The sequence below is a fragment of the Suncus etruscus genome, chromosome 1 (assembly GCF_024139225.1).
Source record: "Suncus etruscus isolate mSunEtr1 chromosome 1, mSunEtr1.pri.cur, whole genome shotgun sequence".
Lineage (NCBI taxonomy): Eukaryota > Metazoa > Chordata > Mammalia > Eulipotyphla > Soricidae > Suncus > Suncus etruscus.
Genome location: NC_064848.1, coordinates 73,939,561 through 73,961,756, shown reverse-complemented (window position 1 = coordinate 73,961,756; position 22,196 = coordinate 73,939,561). Strand labels below are relative to the sequence as shown.

General features: G+C 36.1%; 1 protein-coding gene across 1 annotated transcript in view; it reads left to right on the top strand.

The window, feature by feature from the left end:
- Positions 1–22,196, top strand: part of GRIN3A (glutamate ionotropic receptor NMDA type subunit 3A) — a 214,829-nt gene that overhangs the window by 124,659 nt on the left and 67,974 nt on the right. Inside the window, exons 4-5 of the mRNA XM_049770011.1 lie at positions 14,051–14,196; positions 18,861–18,976. Coding sequence (XP_049625968.1) covers positions 14,051–14,196; positions 18,861–18,976 — 262 coding nt within the window. The remainder of the gene's footprint in view (positions 1–14,050; positions 14,197–18,860; positions 18,977–22,196) is intronic.

The following is a 22,196-nucleotide window of genomic DNA, read 5'->3' as shown; positions in this document are numbered from 1 at the left end:
ATAATATAACTCCTCTCCCTGACATTCCAGGATTTGAGGAAAGGTGGACAATTTATATAGAATATTCTTCTAAAAGTTTTTAACTGTTGTTTTTATAAATAACAAAAAGTGTACTGTGGAAAGCTAAAAAATTGACATCACTCTGTGGATGGCTAGCATATCAACTAGCCATACATTTAAAGTTACATATATTGGGGCCGGGTAGGTGGCGCTGGAGGTAAGGTGCCTGCCTTGCAAGCGCTAGCCAAGGAAGGATCGCGGTTCGATCCCCCGGCGTCCCATATGGTCCCCCCAAGCCAGGGGCGATTTCTGAGCACATAGCCAGGAGTAACCCCTGAGCGTCAAATGGGTGTGGCCCAAAAACCAAAAAAAAAAAAAAATAAAGTTACATATATTTGTTTGTTTGCTTCATTGTTAACAACGAAAGGATAATTAAACACCAAATTTAGACTGTAACTAAAGGAAAGTTAACTTAAGATATATATATATATATATATGAAATTATATATAAAGTTAATGTAAGATATATATATAAAGTTGGGATAGAGGGAGGACAACACCGCTGGTGGGAATGGCCCTGATCCATTGTCACTATATATCTTAAATATTATTGTGAAAGATTCATAATTCACTTTGATCCAATAAAAATTATTTTAAAAAGATGTACATATAAAGATATATATAAAGTTAACAACATATGTAATTCCTTATAATGATTAAAAGGTAAGTAATAGCTACTTCAAAGTAGACAGTGATATTAAGGAGATAAATAGATATTATACTGCTCTATGATAGAAAACTTACTTGCATTTTACAGTAGAATATATGTATGTACTACTTGTGGCATTAAATAAATGAAAAATTTTGTAATGTAAAACCAGTTATGTTCTTTGAAAATTTCGACTCCAGTAGCTTAGATATTGATCCAGATTTTAGTGTTTCCTATTTTATATTAACCTTATCTATTCTTCATGCTTTATTTTTTTATTCACATGACTCATGATCTCAAGGGTCCATGATACTAGGTTCTGGTCGGAACTTTGCTCTCATCAAGTCTTTGACCTTGTATGAGTCATTTAACCTTGGTTGACTCTCATTCCTTCATCTACAAGTTAACAGTTATGAATTAAAGGGTTCTAAATCATCAGTCTAGCATATTATAATTCCAGAAAGAAATCATTTGTAAATGAATCTGTTGATCTGAATATTATCAGACAGAAAATAAACAAAGTTGAAGGAGGAAAGGCTCAATTCTGGTTTTAAGAAGTAAAAACATTTTAGGGGGCAGAGAAATAGTTTAAAGTTTGCACATATAATTTGCATATGGGAGGCCCAATACATCACTGCCAGCACATGGTTCCCCAAGCTCTACAGGGAGCAACCCCTAGGGACAAAAGTCACCTCTGAGCACTGCAGAATTTTTGACCAAAATGCAAAGAACAAAAGAAAGTAAGCACATCTTGAATAAGTTGTTTTCCCTATATACTTATTACTAATAGAAATATTATTTTAATATATATTGATACAGAAATATATTAAGACAATCAGGTGGCTTCTTAAATTTTTTTAAAATAAAGAGATAAATTTAGCTTGTCTTTAAAATACATGTTATTGTGCTTTTTAAAAATTTTTATTGAGACTGTTATGAATTACAAATCTTTCACAGTTGTATTATAGGCATATAGTAACAATGAATTAGGGCCATTCCCACCACCAGTTTGACCTACCTCCACCATAGTTCCCTGAATGTATCCCATACCTCCACTCCTAGCCCCCTGGACTACTGGTTTAACAGGTCCATTTTGTGTTTAGCTTGTTATAGTTTGGATCTCTCGATTCTATTATTGTTGACTTTGGCTTGGGTATTTAGATCTGACCATTATAAAATGCATGTTTTTAAAGGGCATCATAAATCATAAAGTCCATGAATTTTTGGGATCTGAGTCAACTTTCCTGTCTCCCTTTCTCTTAAGGGTAGGTTCATTAATTAAGTGCTTCTTCAGCATTTACTTCTATTCCCTAATTATTAGAGACAATAGTGAATCTGCTCTTGCAGTTTGCAACGGGACATTTTCTGAGCATGAATTTATAAAAGCCTATTTCATGCTCCTGTTTGTTTGCCTTGAGGAGTATTCAAAACAGTAGAATCAGGATCTATATTCAGGTTAATTTCCAGAAGCAACATACAAGCTCAGTACATTAAATATGTGTGTGACATTCTTCCACTTAACTGTCTCAGCCAAATTGTTTAATCTTGCTGATCCTCATTTTCTTCATATGCAAACTTTATGAATCATTTCAGCGTTGGTGTTCTTTTTTTTTATTTTTTGATTGCTGCATGAAAATTTTCTTAAATTTTCTAAGGAAGGAGAAAGGAACTGCCTTTTCAACTCAGCTGACTGCTGTCTTCTGCTGCTTGGCTCACAAAGCAAAATGCTCTTTTCGTTGTGATGCTCTTGTGATTCATTTAGCGCCGGAAAATGTGCTGAACTGAAAAGAAAGATAAGCAAACACTAGCTCAGAACTAAACTGGGAGATGGGGCTCAAGTGGAAAAGCTGGGAGCTGTGCTACAAGCAGTCTTCCCTGGGGGCGGGGAGGGAATTGGAGGCATCTTCTCGCCAGGATGCTTTTTTGCAGAATAGATCTTGAATCCTTGAGGGCTGGGCTGCTCCATCATTGTGGCTCACTCACTGATTCCCTGAGCACTTCAAAGTGAAGACGGATGGACTGTTCAGCCATGGCAAACAAAATTATTAGTTTTGTTTGTTCAGCTCAACTCATCCCCAAGGGCTAGCTCAGGAGAAAAATAGAGCAAGAGGAAAGGATTTCTCTTCTTAGTGTTACTCAGTTGTTTCCTGTTTTGCTCCAGCAACCAGCCTCATGCCCCTCCTAAGACTGTTTGCCTCATGTATAATGTGACTGCTGACCTTTACGCAGAACCTCCTTATTGGTATTTTGGTACCCAACCCACCCAGAACCAAGGCCAACTTAAACATGCTTTAATAGTTCATTTTTTTCCTTGAGTTATATAATGAAATAAAAGCTGGCTTTTTAAAAAGCTCCTATGCCACAAGGATTTGGGTAGAGTTGTGCCAAAAAGCTTACATCACTAGATTGCATATAAATTTCTAGCTGTTTTCATTCATTTGCATTTAATCAGCCCAGAATTGCTGACTTTCGGTTCAGCAAGGACCTTACCGCCTGCTCAGTCTTCAAGGTACAGTACAGCTGGTGATGGGCAATGAGTCAAGTGAGAAGTTTGATTGCCACAGTCCATGGCTAATTTTTCACCTTGAAGTTTGGCTGGATAGCAAGTCAATTATAATGAACAAAAAAGCCAGGTTTATTCTGACGTGGTACACTTAAAGAAATACTCCCTTTGTTAAGAGGCTTTGATTGTAGCCTCACCCCAATTCTGACAATATTGGAATAACCTCTGAAAGAGCATTATGATTCCTAAAAATTCCACTGAGGAAAGGTAATATATGTTGGATGCTAGAGTTAGCTCATACGCACTATATAACAATTAACTCCAACAGTATGGCCTGAAGATTCTGGGGAGATTATTTCATGTCCTGGGCTTCATTTTCGCAATTGTCAAACTAAAGTTATCATCAAAGCTATATCAATATGGCATGGCTAAAAGAAAGTGATCAATGTGGAAGACCATGGAAATAATCATTACCATAAATGATAGCTACTAGCATTAACAGATTGTTAGAGGCTAATTAAGTTAACACAGTTGACTGATGGACTTCATGTGCAATGACTAAACTTTTTCAGTTAGCTATTTTGCAGTTCAGGAAATAGGATTTCAGAATAGTTAAGGAAATAACTGGTAAAGTTCAAACCTTTTGTGTTGTGTACAGAACTACAAGAATGTACTATTCTCCTTAAAATACTATATCAGGATTATAGTGATCTAGTTCATAAATAACAATAAGGCATGTAGTTGGCTCCAGCAGTTTGAACTCAAGGTCTTAAGCTTTCCTGGTAAATGATTTAAGTTATTAAATGACCTTCCTTAGGTCATCCTGACCACCCAAAAGCTGGGGAAAATAGAAGGAACATAAACATCAAAACCATGTGACAGGCTGCCTGCTCTCTCATTCATTCACTGGCTCTGTAGCTTAGAAATTTAGTTAGTGACATTCTAGACACTCTGCCTCAGGATTCTCATCTTTATAATAGATGATAGAATCATGCTGATGGGATTATTTTAAAATTTAATGTTTTAAATATTTAAACCATACCTACTAAACCACATCATTATCACTACTAATTATTATTATAGCTAATCTATATTGTTTATTCATTATGTTTAAGGCACAGAACCCACAAGAACCCTCTTGTGTCTTCTGAATGCAATAATAAACATGTTTTGTGACCAGAACAGAACAAATGTTGTGGTTTTATTACTGCTGTGATTATAACTGTGGTAAACACTTTCTAAATAATGAAAGGGTAGCTTTCCTGTATTTCCTGTAGTGTTCCTGTATTAAGCTGGAACTGACTGTTTGGATTTAATTTACCATTAAAATGGATAGAAGAATACCTGACTTATCTATAGTTGCTAAAAGAAGAATCTTTCCAGAAGGCATGATAATGAAAGATTAATTTTTAAATTCTCAGGTTTCTGGATTCAGTTCTTATTTCTGCCTCTTACTGTCTGTATGGCCTTAAGAAAGTTGCTTGACCACTTCAAACTTCCATTCTTGATCTTTGTAACAGGGATAATGATTATATAGACTGTACAAAATGTTCCTGCAAGGACTAAACAAAGTGTTAAACTTAAGGTTTTGTAACTAGTGCCCGAAATATGGACATTTAATCAGGATTTGCTGTTCTTGTTGTGTTTTATTTTATTCTAATTTCTACTTTAATTCATATATTTACAATTTGTTAAAGTTTATGGTTTGGTTTCAGATAGCATTATAAAGCAACAAAAAAAATAATAGAAAGAATCAATAACTCCAGAGAGAGCAGATACAGAAAGCAAAATGGAGGAAAGGCCAGGGTGATGAAATCACTCAGCTATAGACTGTGTTACTTGCCAGTAGTTCTGATAACCTCAGACCTATGGAGGCTGCAGCAACAGCACCTGCCCTGCGGATACTGGAGTTAGCCCTAAGCCATCACACTAAGGATTCCATTTGAAATTTTGTGAACTTAGCTTTTCTACTCCTGATACTAGAGAGAAGCAAAAATAAAATGTGCTAGGTAGAGCCTCCTGTTGGAGAATTGATAGTCAAGAAAGCTAGCTAAGAATGTCATCAAAATAAAATCTATATCAGGAAAGGGCCTGATTTTTTAAATTTATCAAACCTTCCTCTCTTCATTCACTTTCAAAGACAGTGTCTCATGAGACCATGGCTGATTTAGAACAGAGGAAAAATTTAAATATAGAAGTCAAGGAGCTAGTTAGGTCAATATTGTCTATACCAAAAGCTGATAACACTTTCTGTAATATATTAGGCTTTGTGAAATCATGGTGATTTTTTTTTACCTTTTTTGTTTTATAGCCGTACTTCTATAGACTGGTTTTGTTACTTAGTTCTCAGTCCTTAACACCACCTGTGAACCTGAATCCCCTCCCCACCATTATTTCTCATCTGCCTTTCTCCTCCTCCTTTCCCCCACTCTATTTCTTTTCCTTCTCCTTATATTCTGTGGCCAAGGATGATCTATCACCACTTTCCTCACCTTTACCATTGCATTCCTTCATCCAGTTATTCTAATTAACACATATAAGTGATCTCATCCTGTGCTTTTCCTTCCTTTGGATATTTTCCAAAGGAAAATCCATGTTGCATCCATGATGCAGCTAATTTCATGATTTAATCATTGCTTATAGCTATATAGTATTTTATGGTGTATCTATATATACACCATATATATGCAATATATATATAGCATCTTCATGCTCTACCTGTTGTTGGGCAACTGGGTTAGTTAAAAAAAAATCTTAGCTATTATACTGAGTGCTGCAATGAATAATGGTGTATTTATGTCCTTTTGAATGAATGTTTTTCTGTCCTTAGAATAGATTACCAAGTGGAACAAAATAGGAATAATATAAGCAAGGGGAAGAATCGCTATGTAAACAATATTCAATTCATACTAGAACAATATTGGGAAATTAGAAATATTTAGAAACATTATTTCCAGTCTCATTCTTCTATAGTTGAGCAGAATAACAGCTCTACGAATACATGACTCTGCTACTAGGACCAGGCCACTCTATGCTCCCTTAGTTATAATCAGCAGTGTACCCTTTTAAAGAAGTGTCCTAGTTTCCAATATAACTTAAAAAGCCACATCTATAGTAGCCAAAATTATTTTTAAATTGTAACACAAATAGGTACAAATCATTTAAAGTTATATCCAAAACTTGGACATACCATAGCGCAAGTTAATAAAGGCAGAATGTTTTCTAAAATAAGAGTCAAATTAAAATCTTAATTTATGGCTTTATGCTAGTATTCAGCATGCTGATATTCCCTGAATCTCAATTCTTCAGATTTAATCATTTAAACTAAAAAGAGAATTCTCATTATATTTTAATTTGTTCACATATAGTATATTGAAAATAGTAGCTGTTATGGGCTGGAGTGATAGTACAGCTAAGTAGAGCGTTTGCCTTGCATACAAACGACCCAGGACAGACTTGGGTTTGATCCCTGGCATCCTTTATGGTCCGCTGAGGCCGCCAGGAATGATTTCTGAGCACAGAGCCAGAAGTAACCCTGACTGTCACCTGGTGTGGCCAAAAACAAAAAACAAACAAAAAAATGGTAGCTGTTATTTGCTTATTCATATTGTTAAAATAGGTTCAAATGCACAGATTTGTTAAGTTCATACACAAAGTCATCCAATTCATGAAAAAATGTGATATTTAACATAGGAGACATTCAAGCAGAGACTAACACTTAAATAAAGTCATACCATAAGTTTGGTTCATGAACTAAGATATCAGCATCAACCAAGATCATGTTAGACATGTAGATCTTCAAACTCTAACTTAAGCCTGATGGATCAGAAACTACATTTTGAAGCACTCCATTCGAGATATGTAGCTTTCCTAGAAAGGAAAAGCATTAGTCAAAAAGTTACTGTAGTTGCAAATGTTGATAATCTGGGAAGAGTTCAGTTTTATATTAACACCAAGCAATTCACATACAAATAGATAGTTTAACCTTACATACCTCCCCAAGGATTTAAGAAGTTGGCAGAAAATAAGTAGAATAGGAAGAACTAGTGAAACTGTAAAGAAATTCCTTCTCTGGGACTTCCCAGTAATGGTTATAATGCAGTTCAATTGCTTTAGCTCTTTGTACACTTTTTCCTCCCTCCTTGATATAGACCTTTAATGACCCTCACTGTTTGAATTACATATCACATAGTTACAGAGGGTGAAGTTTGCTAGTCCCTCAATTGCATTAAATACTTTTTAAATCCCTTTTCTGGGTCATTTATCCTGTGGCTGCTCGGGAAATGTTGTTGGAATTGTTTTTCATTATACTCTTACAGAAATAAAAAAAAAAGGTAAGAATTAAAGAAAACAATTTTAAGAAAAAAAGAAGCAAAATATGAGATAGGAAAAAAGTGTCATATTTGGGGGGTTATAAATAGGATCAAGTGGTGTATCAGGACCTACCTTCAATCTCTGGCACTGCTGATGGTAGTCCTAAAACAAAGTTTCAGATTTGTCTTTTGTGTAGCTTAAGAGAATTTAAAGACAAACTTAATAACTTACATGCTATATAGCATTTATCAAGAGTCTTACATGAGCCAAGCACTGCCTTTTTGAATGATGAGGGAAAATATGATGCTAAAAATAGTAACAACAGCTAACATCTGTTGAAGATTTATGAGCATATTGGTAAGATAGTCATGGATCCTGCCCTGGAGTCTTATAAGCTAGCAGAAAAAAGTAGGCAATAACAAATAATTCCAAATATTATCATTGCTATATGGAACAACAGGACACAGAGGATGGTGTGACAGTTAGCCTAATCTAGCTAGTCTAAAGGTTAGTGAAGGCTTCTTTGAGGAGTGACATTTAATTAGCTACCAAAATGAAACAGAGGATTGAGAAGAAAGAGTATTCTAGGCAGAGGAAAGACTGTGAGCAAGATTATTGATCAAACAAAAAGTACATATGCGGTCAGAGGCAGTGCCTTGCATCTTCAAAGACCCAAATTCAATCTCTAGCACTACATGATCCTTCAAGCACTGCCAATGATGTACCTTGGGACCCTTCAGCCCTGGTGGGCCTTTTTGGACAATATTGCTCACTGAACATTTAACTATCTGATCAGGGTGGCCAAGTATCAGAAGGAGTGTGACCTTTGGTCTCATGAACACTGTTCAAGAAATTCCACTGACCTCCAGCCTCCTGGAAAAAAAAAACTACATATTGAAAAACTGAAAGAATTGGCTAAAGTTAAGAGAACCAGCTGGGCAGTAAAAATAGGAGAGGAAAAGATTGCAACAAGTACATGCTAAACTTTAGAGACCACTTGAGTTTGAACTTAATTTCTGGAGCAATGAGAGCTAATGCTAGGTGTTGAGCAAGGAATAGCTTGAAAGGAATAGCAGGAAATTTCAACTCTGAGATGATAACTGCCTGGATTAATATTAATTAATAGAATGTGTAAAGGGTAAAAATGATAGTGATGTGAGTAATGTGGCAATGTTGGTACAACATCTCTAAGTTATAGATGTCGGGTTAAATGTAAAAGCATTCTCTAATAGACTCTGTTTACTGATATCAAAATGTCAAAGGAAAGGTGCATTGTCAAAACTATTCCTTTCACAGACAATAGAATTATACAATGCCTCCCATGACAATATACTCCAAGGACGGAGAACCCCCATATTTCTTAGGCCAAGTGAATTCCTTTTCGAATGACCCCAATATTTACTGTGCCAGGGCAGGAGGGAAAAAACAAAAATACAAAAAGCACAAAACCTTGGTTATTTTTTATATATTATTATTTTATCTTCATTTATTATTATTATTATTATTATTATTTACCTATCTATTTTTGGTCGATTTCTCTGTTTGGGTGTGATTATTGAAATTGTTGTCCCCAGTTATACTTATTTTTTTCTATTCCTTTCTTTTCTTTCTTTATGTGCTATGCCATGTTTCTTATTTCAAGACCATGGCGTGGTTTTTTTTGTTTTTTTTGTTTTGTTTTGTTTTTGTTTGTTTGTTTTTCTTTGTTTTTTTTGTTTGTTTTTTGTGGTGCTTATCGATATAGCTGGAGTCCTCACTGGATATTTGACACTTCTCTTGGTACTGGTGGAGTGTTTCACCTTCTTTTTCTCCTTCATCTCTCAAATCGTTGATGAGAGCCCCTACAAGGATTCCGCCCATTTTTGGCATATTAGACTCTTACCCCAGTTTATTACTTTTCTCTTTTTCAAACAAAACCATGCATCTTGAACTAGCTAGTCCTGCCTCCAGTTAGAGGGGGAAATAAGGGAGACATCAAGAGCAAACAGGTGCAAGACTACTAAGTAGTAGGTTAGATACAGAGGGGACCACATATTCTAGCCGCCCTGGGGGTGAGGGAAGAGGAAATGGGAGGGAGGACAATAATGGAGGTGTAGGGAGGACAATTTGGTGATGGGAATCCCCCCTGATTTTATGTAAATATATACCTAAAATAATATTGTCAACAATATGTAAGCCACTATGATCAAAATAAAAATTATATTAAAAAAAAGAATTATACAAGGCCTATGTGGGGAGCCATAAGTGAAAAACAGTGGAAAGGAGAAACAAACCCAATTCTCCTCAGGAAATCTATGCTTTGAACTGATTCCCATCTCCTTCTACTGTCTTGCAAAGGAATTTTATACTCATTAACTCAGCAAAGAGAACCAGATTTTGCCTAGAAATTGTTTATGGCCATTAAAAATATTTTGAAGGAAAATGAACTTCAGAAAGGGATTTTTATTATAAATATAAAAATTAATTACTAACCTAAGATCCTTTTACAAAAGGAAGGTTTGTTTAGGGGGCATTGGTAGTGGGAAGGTTTCATTGGTGAAGAGGGATGTTCTTTTTTTTATAAATGAAACCCAACTACAAACATGTTTGTAATCATGGTGCTTAAATAAAGATATAATGAAAAAAAAAAAGGAAGCCTAAGTTGAAAGCTGTATTTTGTTGGGTCATGCTCTATAGTTCTCAGGGTCTACTCCTGGCTCTGTACTTAGAAAGCACTCCTGCTGATGTTCAAGGAACTTCATGTAATGCCAGGACACTCAACCAGGTCAGCTGTCTGCAAAGTGACTGCCTTATCCATCTATCTCCCATACTATCATTCTGGTCCTAGGTGAAGAAGTGAGATGGCAGTGAAAAATGCTTTCATCTCTCTCTCTATCTGTCTCTTTCTCTCTGTCTGTCTCTTTCTCTGTGAGAAATGCTTTCATATCTCTCTCAGTGAGAAATGATTTCATCTCTCTCCCCTTTCTCCCTCTCTCTCTCTCTCTCTTTCTTTCTCTCTCTCTCTCTCTCTCTCTCTCCTGGAAGAGAAATTTTTGAGTCATTTATCACATATATCTTTAAGCAACTGAGATGTGTAAGGCACTGAAATGTAGTGATTAATTAAATATTTGACATAGCATCACCAGTTCAATGAAAAAGCTGGAAGTCTAGACATTAGACTGTTGCAATTAAATTTTAAAAATGTGATTCTGGTAATTTCTACAAAAGAAAGATATGAAATTATCAGAAAAGGTCTAGCATAGATTACAAATAAGGGGAGTAGCAACAGAATAGGATAACTAAAAGTTGTACCGGTGAAAAGAAAGGATGGAAAATTAACGTCAAAACTAATTAATTCAACCAACATTCATAGAGTACCTGCCAAGTGCCATTATAGTTAACTGTCATATAAAAATGAATGAGGCTTAGTATGCATGTCGGGGAAAAGAACATGAGCTGAATCTTCTAATTGCAAAGATGTGATTGTTACCTTTCCCTAAGTTTAGTATTTTAATCCATAAAATAGGAATCATGAACCTGCAGAATTATTATGAAAATTAGAAAAGGTTAAGTAAGTCCCTTAGCTCACTGTCTGGCATATATAGCAAATTTGGTAATGACTAGACCAAGAGTCAGTATGACATAGTGTCAGAAGCACTATTCATAGTGGTCAAAAGCTCAATTTCCATGAGATCAATACCTGAATAACAAATTTAATAATTATTAGCTCTGTGACCTTGAGTAAATGACAAAGTTGCTAATCTTCAGTTTCTTTATGAAAGGAGATAAATTGAAATATTTTTTAATTTGAGGTAATTGGAGAAAATGTATGAGAAAGGTAACAGATAATTTATTTTATTGTATTTGTACAATATGTTATATTGACATTGATAAATAAGCAGCAAATTATTTCTTGTTGTTTTTCTGGGTTGGAGGGTGAAGTATCAGATACTATAGATAGAAAGTTTTGAGCTAGGCCTTGAAAAATGAGTAGGTGTTGACCAAACAGAATACCTATTAAGGTCAGAGGGCTGGGATTTTGCTATTATAAAATTGACATATAGAGAAAATTTTCTTAAAAAATAACTAGTATGAAGGCCGGAGAGATAGCACAGTGATAAGGCATTTGCCTTAGACGCAGAAGGACAGTGGTTCAAATCCCAGCATCTCATATGGTCCCCCGAGCCTGCCAAGAGAAATTTCTGAGCATAGAGCCAGGAGTAACTCCTGCGCACTGCCGGGTGTGACCCAAAAAACAACAAAACAAAACAAGAAAAACCCTAGTGTGTTCTTGCTAATAAGCATTTCTTTCCAGAGACTTTCATAAACTAAAAGGCAGGATATGTGAAATCAGATAGACTTGTATTCTCTCTCTTCCCAACTACTGTGTGATCTTAGGCCAATTACTCTATTTTTCAGAGCTGTAATTTACTAATATTTTAAAAGAAGTAATAATAGTATTAATAGTAATAATACTAATAGTAGTAATAGTAATAATAGTAATACTAGTGGCTTCCTTGTATTGTTATTATGAGGCTTCAATAAGATTAAGGCAAGCAAAGCACTACATACAATGTTGTGTACTACATACAGGAGTAGTACATGTTAGCTGTTGTTATTCTTAATGTTGACTAAAGTCATGCTGACATAAAACACTAGAACTTGTCGAGTATGTGGAACAATCATATTAAGTATAGGAATATGTTCTATCACCTTCTTAAGAGCGAGGTATCCAAAAATATAATCATCAACAGTCAGGTGAAGTTCTATGTGGCAATGATTGAAGGTATTAACCTTTATGTCTAGAGTAAACTTTGAATAAATTGATGTGATTTATTTTCCTGATTATGAAATAATGCTTCTACTATTTACATGAGACATATTTCTTTAGATAATCTATAAATAAATATATCTGTAGTTCACCATCATTGGAAATTATTGTTAAGTATTGCTAATACCTTGAAAGATCCCTAGGTATTTGCTAACATAAATGTGTGTATGTATATATATATATATATATATGGGGGATCAAAGCACTTAAATACATATTTACTTTCCATCATGCCATACAAAACTTTTCTCTCCAATTTTTATAAGATAATTTGTCTTATTTATTAAATATGCTTTACACAACATTCTATAAAGATATACAATACAATGAGCTTAACTGTAAACATATTGTTAGGCTTTTTTGATCTACAAATGCTACATGTTACTTTATTCAGTGACTTATTAATTTTTGAGGTTGTAAATAGCTAGAAAACCTAATCTGATTATCAAAATAATACTCTATACTTTATCTCTTGGAAGAAATTTGCAAAAATATTTACATAAAATAACATAATATACATATTTACATAAATGCAGTTTCAGGAGCTTTATAAACTTCATGTAGCTTATTCATGGATCCTTGTCCACAGAGCATCAGGTCGGAACCAATAATTTTAAATATATTAGCTGAAGTTAAAAAATAAAAGGCAAACATTTTGCCATAACAATTGAAGACGCCTATAATTTCTCAAATTCTGCTGATTGCAGGGTGTTTGTTTTCATATTATAACTAAATCCTGTTCATTTAATGTAAAGGTTAATAGCATAACTGCATTATCTTTTTGTTGTTGCTGCTGTTGTTTTTTTTGGGGGGGGGGCCACACCCAGTGATGCTCAGGGCTTACTCCTGGCTATGCACTCAGAAATCGCTCCTGGCTTGGGGAATCATATGGGACGCTGGAATCGAATCGTGGTCCGTCCTAAGCTAGTGCCAGGAAGACGGACGCATTACCTCTGGCGCCACCTCTCGGGCCCCCAGCATTATCAATTTTTTATAACATTGAGGAATTACAATGATTTGTGATCTGTACCCTAAGTGGCACCAAGGTTCTGCTGGACCCTCAAGACTTTGCACCTTCATCAAGTATGACTTTACTAACTCTACATTTACCATCATTCTCCTCTGTATACCCTAATTGTCTTATATACTTGTCCATAGCAAATATACAGCATGACTCAGCAGTGGATAAAGCAGTTATGCAAAGGAAAGAGCTTATTTTATAATAACACTAATAATAAGTTTGGTAAACTCAAAGTATAACACAAAGGCATAATAAACATCAAAAGGAGCCACACCTTTTGGGTAAGGTGTACTGTAATGTCAGAAAGCAAGTTTTTTGATTTGACCTTTGTGGGGGTTTTTATAGGTCAAGAGAGCCAGTATTTCATTTACCTTCTTATGTACTTAGTCTGATAGGTAATTTATGAGAACAGGACTGGTTTTACATGCAATTGATATTTTCTGAAGAGTACTAATAGGTTCTCAGTGTAAAGTCGAAGCTTAGTTCTTATCTTCTGTTATAGTTTCCATCTGTTTATGACTGAGGATATGAAAGAGATCAACATATGACTAAATAGTTCTACATACTTTCTCATGCTTTGTGTGTTTGAAAAATGCTACATCATCATTGAGATCACAAAGAATAATGAAAAGAAATGTGTGACAACAATTCTAAAGCTGATTTTATTAAAGTATTTTTTCCCCTCCTTCCTAGCTGCACCATCCTTCACAAGGCTTCCGCTTTGGAACTGTCCGAGAAAGCAGTGCTGAAGATTATGTGAGGCAAAGTTTCCCAGAGATGCATGAGTATATGAGAAGGTACAATGTACCAGCGACCACTGATGGATTAGAGTATCTGAAGTGAGTCCCAACTTTTTGAGTCCAAAAAGTTCTCAATGCAAGGGAAATTATTAAGCTGAAATTCTATTTATTGTTGTTACTTTTTCAAAGACTGGTAAATATATCCACTCATTATTTAGCATTATTCTACAATGTCTGAGATCCAGGAGGTAGTATGGAATAGACTGTATTTAATTATGTGACCTAGATTACTAGTTACCTGCATAGTCCCAAATTGGCAGTAGCTTTGCTCAACGTGCCAGTGGGGTCATTACTGTAGCAGATGGTGGAGGAAGTAAATGTTGGCTGTAACATCACTTGAAAAAACAATGGTCCAGAAATGATAAAACACTCACGGAATATGGCCAGAGGATAAAGTGTCCCAAAGCAACTCTTTCCTTTGTAAGGAACCTCTAAGCCCACAGACTGTCTCCTCTTACTATTAGGAAGTGAAATTTATCTTAGAGATTTCCTGTAGAAAGGAAATAAGATTTAAAAAAAAAAAAAAGCAATGATTCCCTTCATCTTCATCATAATTTATGAGAAGCAATCAGGAGGAATCACATTGCCATGGCATATTATCAGAGCCTATAATTCAGTATGAATCAGAAGGCAAAGGAGGTTGGTGCAGTTACAGGTTGTGGGGAGGGGAACAAATAAATGGTTCCTGATAAGCACCAGAGCATGAAGATAAGTAGTTCTCTCCTTCCCACTTAATGGTCTCAGGACAGTGATACACACATTCAAACCTCCACAGTTCAAATCTTGCATATATGGAAACTTGTTTCTTATGGCAATCTCAACAATCTTCCTAGTGGAGAGCAGGACCTGCCATCTGAAATTCTTCTGTAAAAGAGAGAAAAGTATTTTCACAGGACATAAGGGCTCTATGATTATAAAGAGCTCATAGTAATAGACCACTAAAGCAATTTTATCGCTATTTAACTAGAGTCTAGAGAGGAAATCTTGTGCCCTCAGATTTGCAAAGTTATAAATGATGTGCCAGTACTAGGAAAGGACAATTTTTCCTTGGCAAACACATTAAAAACTTCTGAGTTTAGTGTTTAGACACACAGTTTACTGCTCTTTTACTTCCTAGATCCTATTCTGTATTCTCTCCTTAAGGCAAATTCATGGTTGAAAGAAAGGAAAAAATGGGAGGTAAATGACAATAGCTCCCAGCTAGATGATGAACACTAAAAGGCTGGCCTCTTCTGGCTAGTCATGCCTTATAGTTTATTGTATCAGTTTCCCATAGGAACAACCCAAATCAGGGCTGGGTCCAGAGCAATAGCACAGCAGGTAGGGCATTTGCCCTGCATGATGCTGACCTGGGTTCAATCTCCAGCATCCCATATAGTCCCCTGAGCCTGCCAGGAATGATTCCTGAGTGCAAAGACAGAAGTATCCCCTGATCTCTGCTGGGTGTGGACCAAAAATAAAACAAAATAAAAACAAACAACAAAATAACCCAAAAAAAATGAGAGTTGGGTCCTGTTTAGTCAGGAGAGAAGTAGATATACAATAAGATTCTAAAGAAATTTGTTCATGACAGTGCAGAGTTACTCGTGGCAGGATCAGAACAGAACCAGGTCTCTAGAATCCAACCACTCTTGCAAGCTAATCTAAGAAAACTAGCTTCCACATTCCAGTTAGTTCCTGAGAGCTCCTAAGGAGTGAAGAAATTCAGACACACTAAACCTATTGCATCAGATTCTGCATTTAACATACCCCCTGGGTATTTAACTGCTGAGAGTAAAATCTGAATATAAGTAAGGCTTCATTTCTCATCTGTTGGCTTCTTTCTCTACCTCTGGCCTTGTTATTCCCTATGCTCTTAGCTACTACTCCAAGCAATCAAATTCCAAATTAACCACACCTCCCACTGACATCCCAGAACCTGATAAGCACAACCCTGGAAGTTTAATACAACTCCTGTGTTAAGAAGCTGCCCTTCTGTCTCATCAAAATTCCCCTTATGCCGGTCCCTAATCTCTATGGTGACATTTTTTTGATAAAAAATATCTCCTTCTTTTAGTAGGGTTACATATGACTTTATAAAGTGTCAACGTATGCTCAAAACATGATTATGTAACAAGAAAATCAACTGAAGGCCCTACCAATTCTAAATCATTTCAGTCTAGAAGCAAAACCACTTACACTTAAACTTTACCTGTGGTTCAGGGCCACCTGGATATCTTGCTAGTTACTTTTTACCATCCTTTGCAATATATATATTATATATATATATATATATATATATATATATATATATATATATATATATATATATATATATATATATATATATATATATATGGCGCAATTAATTGCACTTTGCAGCTCAAAATCACATTAAATCACAAGATATGCTGGTTAGAAAAACTGAAGCCTGGTTTTTTTTTCTATTAACCAGTCTTTGTAGAAGATTAAAAAATGGATAATTTCTTATTACCCTCTTTAGCTTACCTTCTTTTAGTTCCCAAAGTACATTCTACGAGTCTGGCCATACAACTTTGGTGAAACATCTCTGAGTTTGATTGTGGTTTCAGAATTCAATTAATTCTGAGCTCCTAGAAGAAAATTCTTATCTCCAAATTTTTGTGAAGTTTCCTATAACAGTGAAACTTTCTCATTTGGAACAATCAGAGGTCATTTTTCATTTTGGTTAAAACTAAATATAAGTCCCATTGTAACTTAAATCCAATATCTATATAAAGGGAAACACATTTTGAATAAGCTATTTCACTTTCTGAAAGAATAGAAAGAAACAACATAATGGCATCCAAAAAGGAATTTGTGTACTTTTGTAACCCAGACAATGTCAACCACATATATATATACCCGGTGATTTTAGAGTTTTATAGGTTTCTGTATTTTTCATTTAGACCATTGATAGACTCTGGCTATGTCCTCCTCTGAATTTAAAGGTTTTTCCTCTTGAATGGCCTCTGTTTCATTTTTGATTTGAGAAGACAAATGAGTCCAGAAGAATCAAGAAGGTTTTCTCTGTTGGTTAGCCTTCCCTGCAGATTAAAAAACTTTCTTAGATGAACTAATGTCTTATATCTTTGTGAAAAGATTTAGATAGCTGAAAACAAGAGTTGTTGCTCTCTCTTTAAATAGTTTTCTTTGAAACTCCAACTTAGTAATTCTATCTAAGAGGGAGCTCAGCCAAAGAACCATCAATGGTATGTCTCTTGTCCTATATTTGAAAAATGAAGAAAATATTTAACGGATGCCCAAGGCATCTATTGACATCTTGAACCCACTCTGGCTAATTTCCTGATGTAATCTAGAGACACCTGTCTTAAATTATTCTTTTTCTGAATGGTCTCTTGAAATGGACATAAAATATAACCTTTAGATATTGTTTAGTAGATCAGATCACTAAGATATAATAGCATCTTCACTTTCCATTTACTGAATGCTAGTTCATGGACTTCAAAGAGAAATAACTTCTTTTTTATCCTAGGATCCCTATATATTTTGCCTATGTTTCCTAATATGTATTCCCAAATATGAATTAATCACTGCTCTGAAAAGTATGCTACTGGACATGACAGAAAGAATTGAGAATTTCCGTATGCTGGTTAATAGGACCACCTAATTCTAACCATATATAAAGCAAGTTCTTCAATGTTCTGAGATACATTATCCTCATGTTAAAATAGGACAGCACACCTATATTCAATGCAGCGCTATTTACAATAGCCAGAATCTGGAAACAATCCAGAGGCCATACAGCACATGAATGGCTAAAGAAACTGTGGTACATATACACAATGCAATACTATGCAGCCATCAGAAGAGATAAAGTCATGAAATTTTTCTATATATGGATGTACATGGAAACTATTATGCTGGAAATAAGTCAGAGAGAGAGATAGTCACAGAATAGTCTGACTCATCTGTGGGATTTATGAAAAATAAAAAGACTTATTGTAATAATACCCAGAGACAATAAAGATGAAGGACCGTCCATGATATGAAGCTTACCAAAAGAGTAGTAGTGAGTGCAGTTAGAGAAATAACTGCACTAACAACTATCATGACAATGGTAATAAGTGAGAGAAATAGAATGCCTGTCTCAAATACAGGCAGGGGTGGGGGAGGAGGGAGATGGTGGGCATTTGTGGTGGAAAAGTTGCACTGGTGAAGGGAGGTGTTCTTTTTTTATAACTGAAACTCAACAACAAACATGTTTGTAATCATGGTGCTTAGATAAAGATTATTAAAAAAAATTAGAAATAGGATAGCACTACCCACACAATAATTATAATAAGTGACAAAATATATGAGAACAAAGGATACAATGCCAGTACACAAAGTTTGTTTAAAGTAAAAGAAAGAAACCTTTTTGTTACTGTACCCCTTACTCCCTCATTTAATTCAGAGTCCCTTCTAGCTTTCTTGCTGTACCTGGAAGTAAAGAAAAGGCTGGTAGATTAACCCATTAGAAAGACATCATGTTCTTCAATGAGGGTGTCTATTTCCCAAGGTCTGTTTTCCTACAGGTCAAGGAGATGCCAGCAAGGCTGAATCAGCAGCTGCTAGCTTGCACTGTCCTCAGTGTTCAGGTTTCTGTCCTCTAAACAAAAGCTAGCTGTCAGCCTTATTGCTTCCTGTCCATTAATAAATCTTTTTTTTTTTTTTGCCTTTTCTCTTCTTGGTCTTAAATATAGGCATGATCCAGAGAAACTAGACGCCTTCATCATGGACAAAGCCCTTCTGGATTATGAAGTGTCAATAGATGCTGACTGTAAACTTCTAACTGTGGGGAAGCCATTTGCCATAGAAGGTATGAATCAGTCACTCTTGATTCACTTTTGCTCAGACTGTGGCCAGTTTGCTAACCTAGCAAGTCATAAATGCCAAACACAGAGGTAAGGAGCCATTCATCTTCCCTTGTTTTCATTTCTAACTCCAAACTACTTAGTGTTTAGTTGCTAAATAACCTATTTTAAGCTAATACATGAAACTGTATTACCCAGTTGTTAGAAAAAAACACCTTGAAATCAGTGTGAGATCAGATATCTGCAATATCTGAAAGCAGTATGTTATCAGATATCTGAGAGTAATAGTCCAGTGAAGAAATGAAGAAACTAATTTTAATCTATATTCTCTGTTGGCCATATCCTACAAAGATTCAAATCCAAAAAACATGAAAGATTGCTTTACTATAGGAAGGTCCCCAGTGTTAATCTTATACAATGTACTTATTTTTCCCCTTTCCTTTTTTTATTGCTATAATGATGGTTGGTAGCTACACACATGCTTGGTTGTGACTTTCCCTGGGAGTTATACATCTATCTGGTTATGGTTTTTGCACACACACTTGCCAGGGGTCAGACTGTTTTGTGGTGCTCTCATACTTGTTCACCTGTTATCATCTGGCCATGTTACTCATACAGCTTTAATTGTGATGCTTGCTATGAGTAACACACTTTTAGTTATAATACTCACATACATCTGGCTACTAAGTACCAGAAATCACACTCTGTTACTCCTGGGATTCCAAACACTGTAGTCACTGGTCCCATGCTCAGTGCATATGTGTAGAACGAGAAATCAAATTAGCAACCTCATGTTTACAAAGCAGGCACTTTTGCCACTGAGCCATTCCTAAATCTCTTGACTTATTTTATACTCAAGAAAGCCCAAGGGGACCAGAGCAATAGCACAGTGGGTAGGGTGTTTGCCTTGCATATGGACAACCCGGAATAGATCCTCTGCATTTTTTATAGTCCCCTGAGCCTGCCAGGAATGATTTCTTAGTGCAGAGACAGGAGTAACCCCTGAGCACTGCTGGGTGTGGCTCAAAAATCAGACAAACAAAAAGTCCAGGTACATTGCATTACTTTTTTGTAATGGTGCAATTGGATAAAAATAAAGGAATAAGAACTCATGTCTCGGGCCCGAAGAGATAGCACAGCGGTGTTTGCCTTGCAAGCAGCTGATACAGGACCAAAGGTGGTTGGTTCGAATCCCGGTGTCCCATATGGTTCCCCGTGCCTGCCAGGAGCTATTTCTGAACAGACAGCCAGGAGTAACCCCTGAGCACCGCCAGGTGTGACCCAAAAACCAAAACAAACAAACTAACAAAAAAAAAGAATTCATGTCTCATGGATTTTCCATGACTATTTCTTCCACTAATTGAAAATTAAGTAGAAAAATATATATTCTGGGGCTGGAGCAGTGGCACAGCAGTAGGGTGTTTGCCTTGCAATCAGCTGACCTAGGATGGACTGCAGTTCAATCCCTCAGCATCCCATATGGTCCCCCAAGCCAAGAAAGATTTCGGAGTGCACAGCCAGGAATAATCCCTGACTGTCACCGGGTGATGCCCCCCCCAAACCCCCCCGCAAAATATATATATATATATTTCTATAGCCTAGTAATCTTAAGAGTCCCAAATAAATCTTGGTTGGGGCCTCAAATTTGCCTTTCTCCTCACTAGCAGGAAATTTTTTACTTCCAACTTGATCAACCTATCAATCAAACTTGAGGACCAAAGGTTTGTTTTTGTCAGTAGTGCCTCTCAGTGAAAGTTTGAAGCAGTAAATTTTTTATAACCCAGTCTCCTGTTCCCTGTCTCTGACAGTGCATGTTGGATCTCTAGACAGTCATGCACACTTGTCAGAAAAGCATGCCTAGCTGGGAACAACCTCAGGGGGTGCCCAAGTCCTATTTCTAGAAAAATAAACATTCCTGCATGTTTATATACTAGTGTATCATATTCTTCTGATTCCAATTTCCCAACATCTGCTATTGGTTTCTGTCTCCCCTCAACATCAGCAAAAAATTTAACTCCATCTTGTCTTTGTTTTTATGATGAATGAGAACTTAATAGCTGATGCTAGTCACACCTTCTTCCTTAATTAATTTCTTCTTTAGACAAATTGACCTCCACCTGAACCAGGCCTGATTTAGGAAAGGAGAGAGTGAGGTAGAGGTCTTCTGTTACATCTGAAGTAGGAGATAATGAAGGCACAAAAAGAAAAAGCTTTAGAAAACTAAAAAAACATTGTATAAACTTATTTTGTTGTAGCAATGGAAAAAAAGTCCCTTTTGTGTGTGGTGTCTGGGGATATGGAAGATATGTCACTTTTTTTTCTGTCCTAAATGCTTTGCATGACAGGTTTCTTCAACCATGAGCAGCTACTAACAATGATTCATTTACTGCAGGAAGAACAAGGGGCACCTTTGTCTTCAGGGGGTAACCCTATCTTGTCAAATAGCCCTGGTGAGAGAGCTTTTTTGCCTTCCTTAGCTCCCATTGCCAGATGCCACACAATTAACTTCCCACCGGTTTCCTGTTTACATTTCCATCTGTGATCCTGAGAGTCTCATGCAGTTCCCATTCTCTCTAGACTCTTACATTGTTTTCAAAAGAAGAAAAACACAAAATGGCAAAATGGCGCATGGAATTGCTCTTTCTGCAAGCAAGCAGATAAACTACAGATGGGGATGGGGAGGATGTTTTCGAGATTGTTGGTTTATTTGTTTTTTGTTGTTGTTCCCCAAACAACACTCGGGGTTACTTCTGGTTCTGCACTCAGACATCACTCCTAGAGGTGCTTGGGGGACCATATGGGGTGCTGGAAATTGTACCCTGTTCAGTTGTAGCCTAGGCCAATGCCCTACCCTTGTTACTATTGTTGCAACCCTATAGGCTTATATGAGAAATCAGAAAACTCCATTCATTAAAAACCCTAGTAACAAGTTTGCAACCTAAAATCAGAAATTGTTGAGACAAAAAGGAAATTTTACATATATTAAAAATAGCAACATAGTAATATTACTTAATTACTTAATTACTATTTTTTAAAAAAAAGATATTTTCACAGATGTTAAAGAAATACTTATTTTATTTTATTTTATTTTATTTTTTTTTTTTGGGGGCCACACCCGGCATTGCTCAGGGGTTACTCCTGGCTGTCTGCTCAGAAATTGCTCCTGGCAGGCACGGGGGACCATATGGGACACCGGGATTCGAACCAACCACCTTTGGTCCTGGA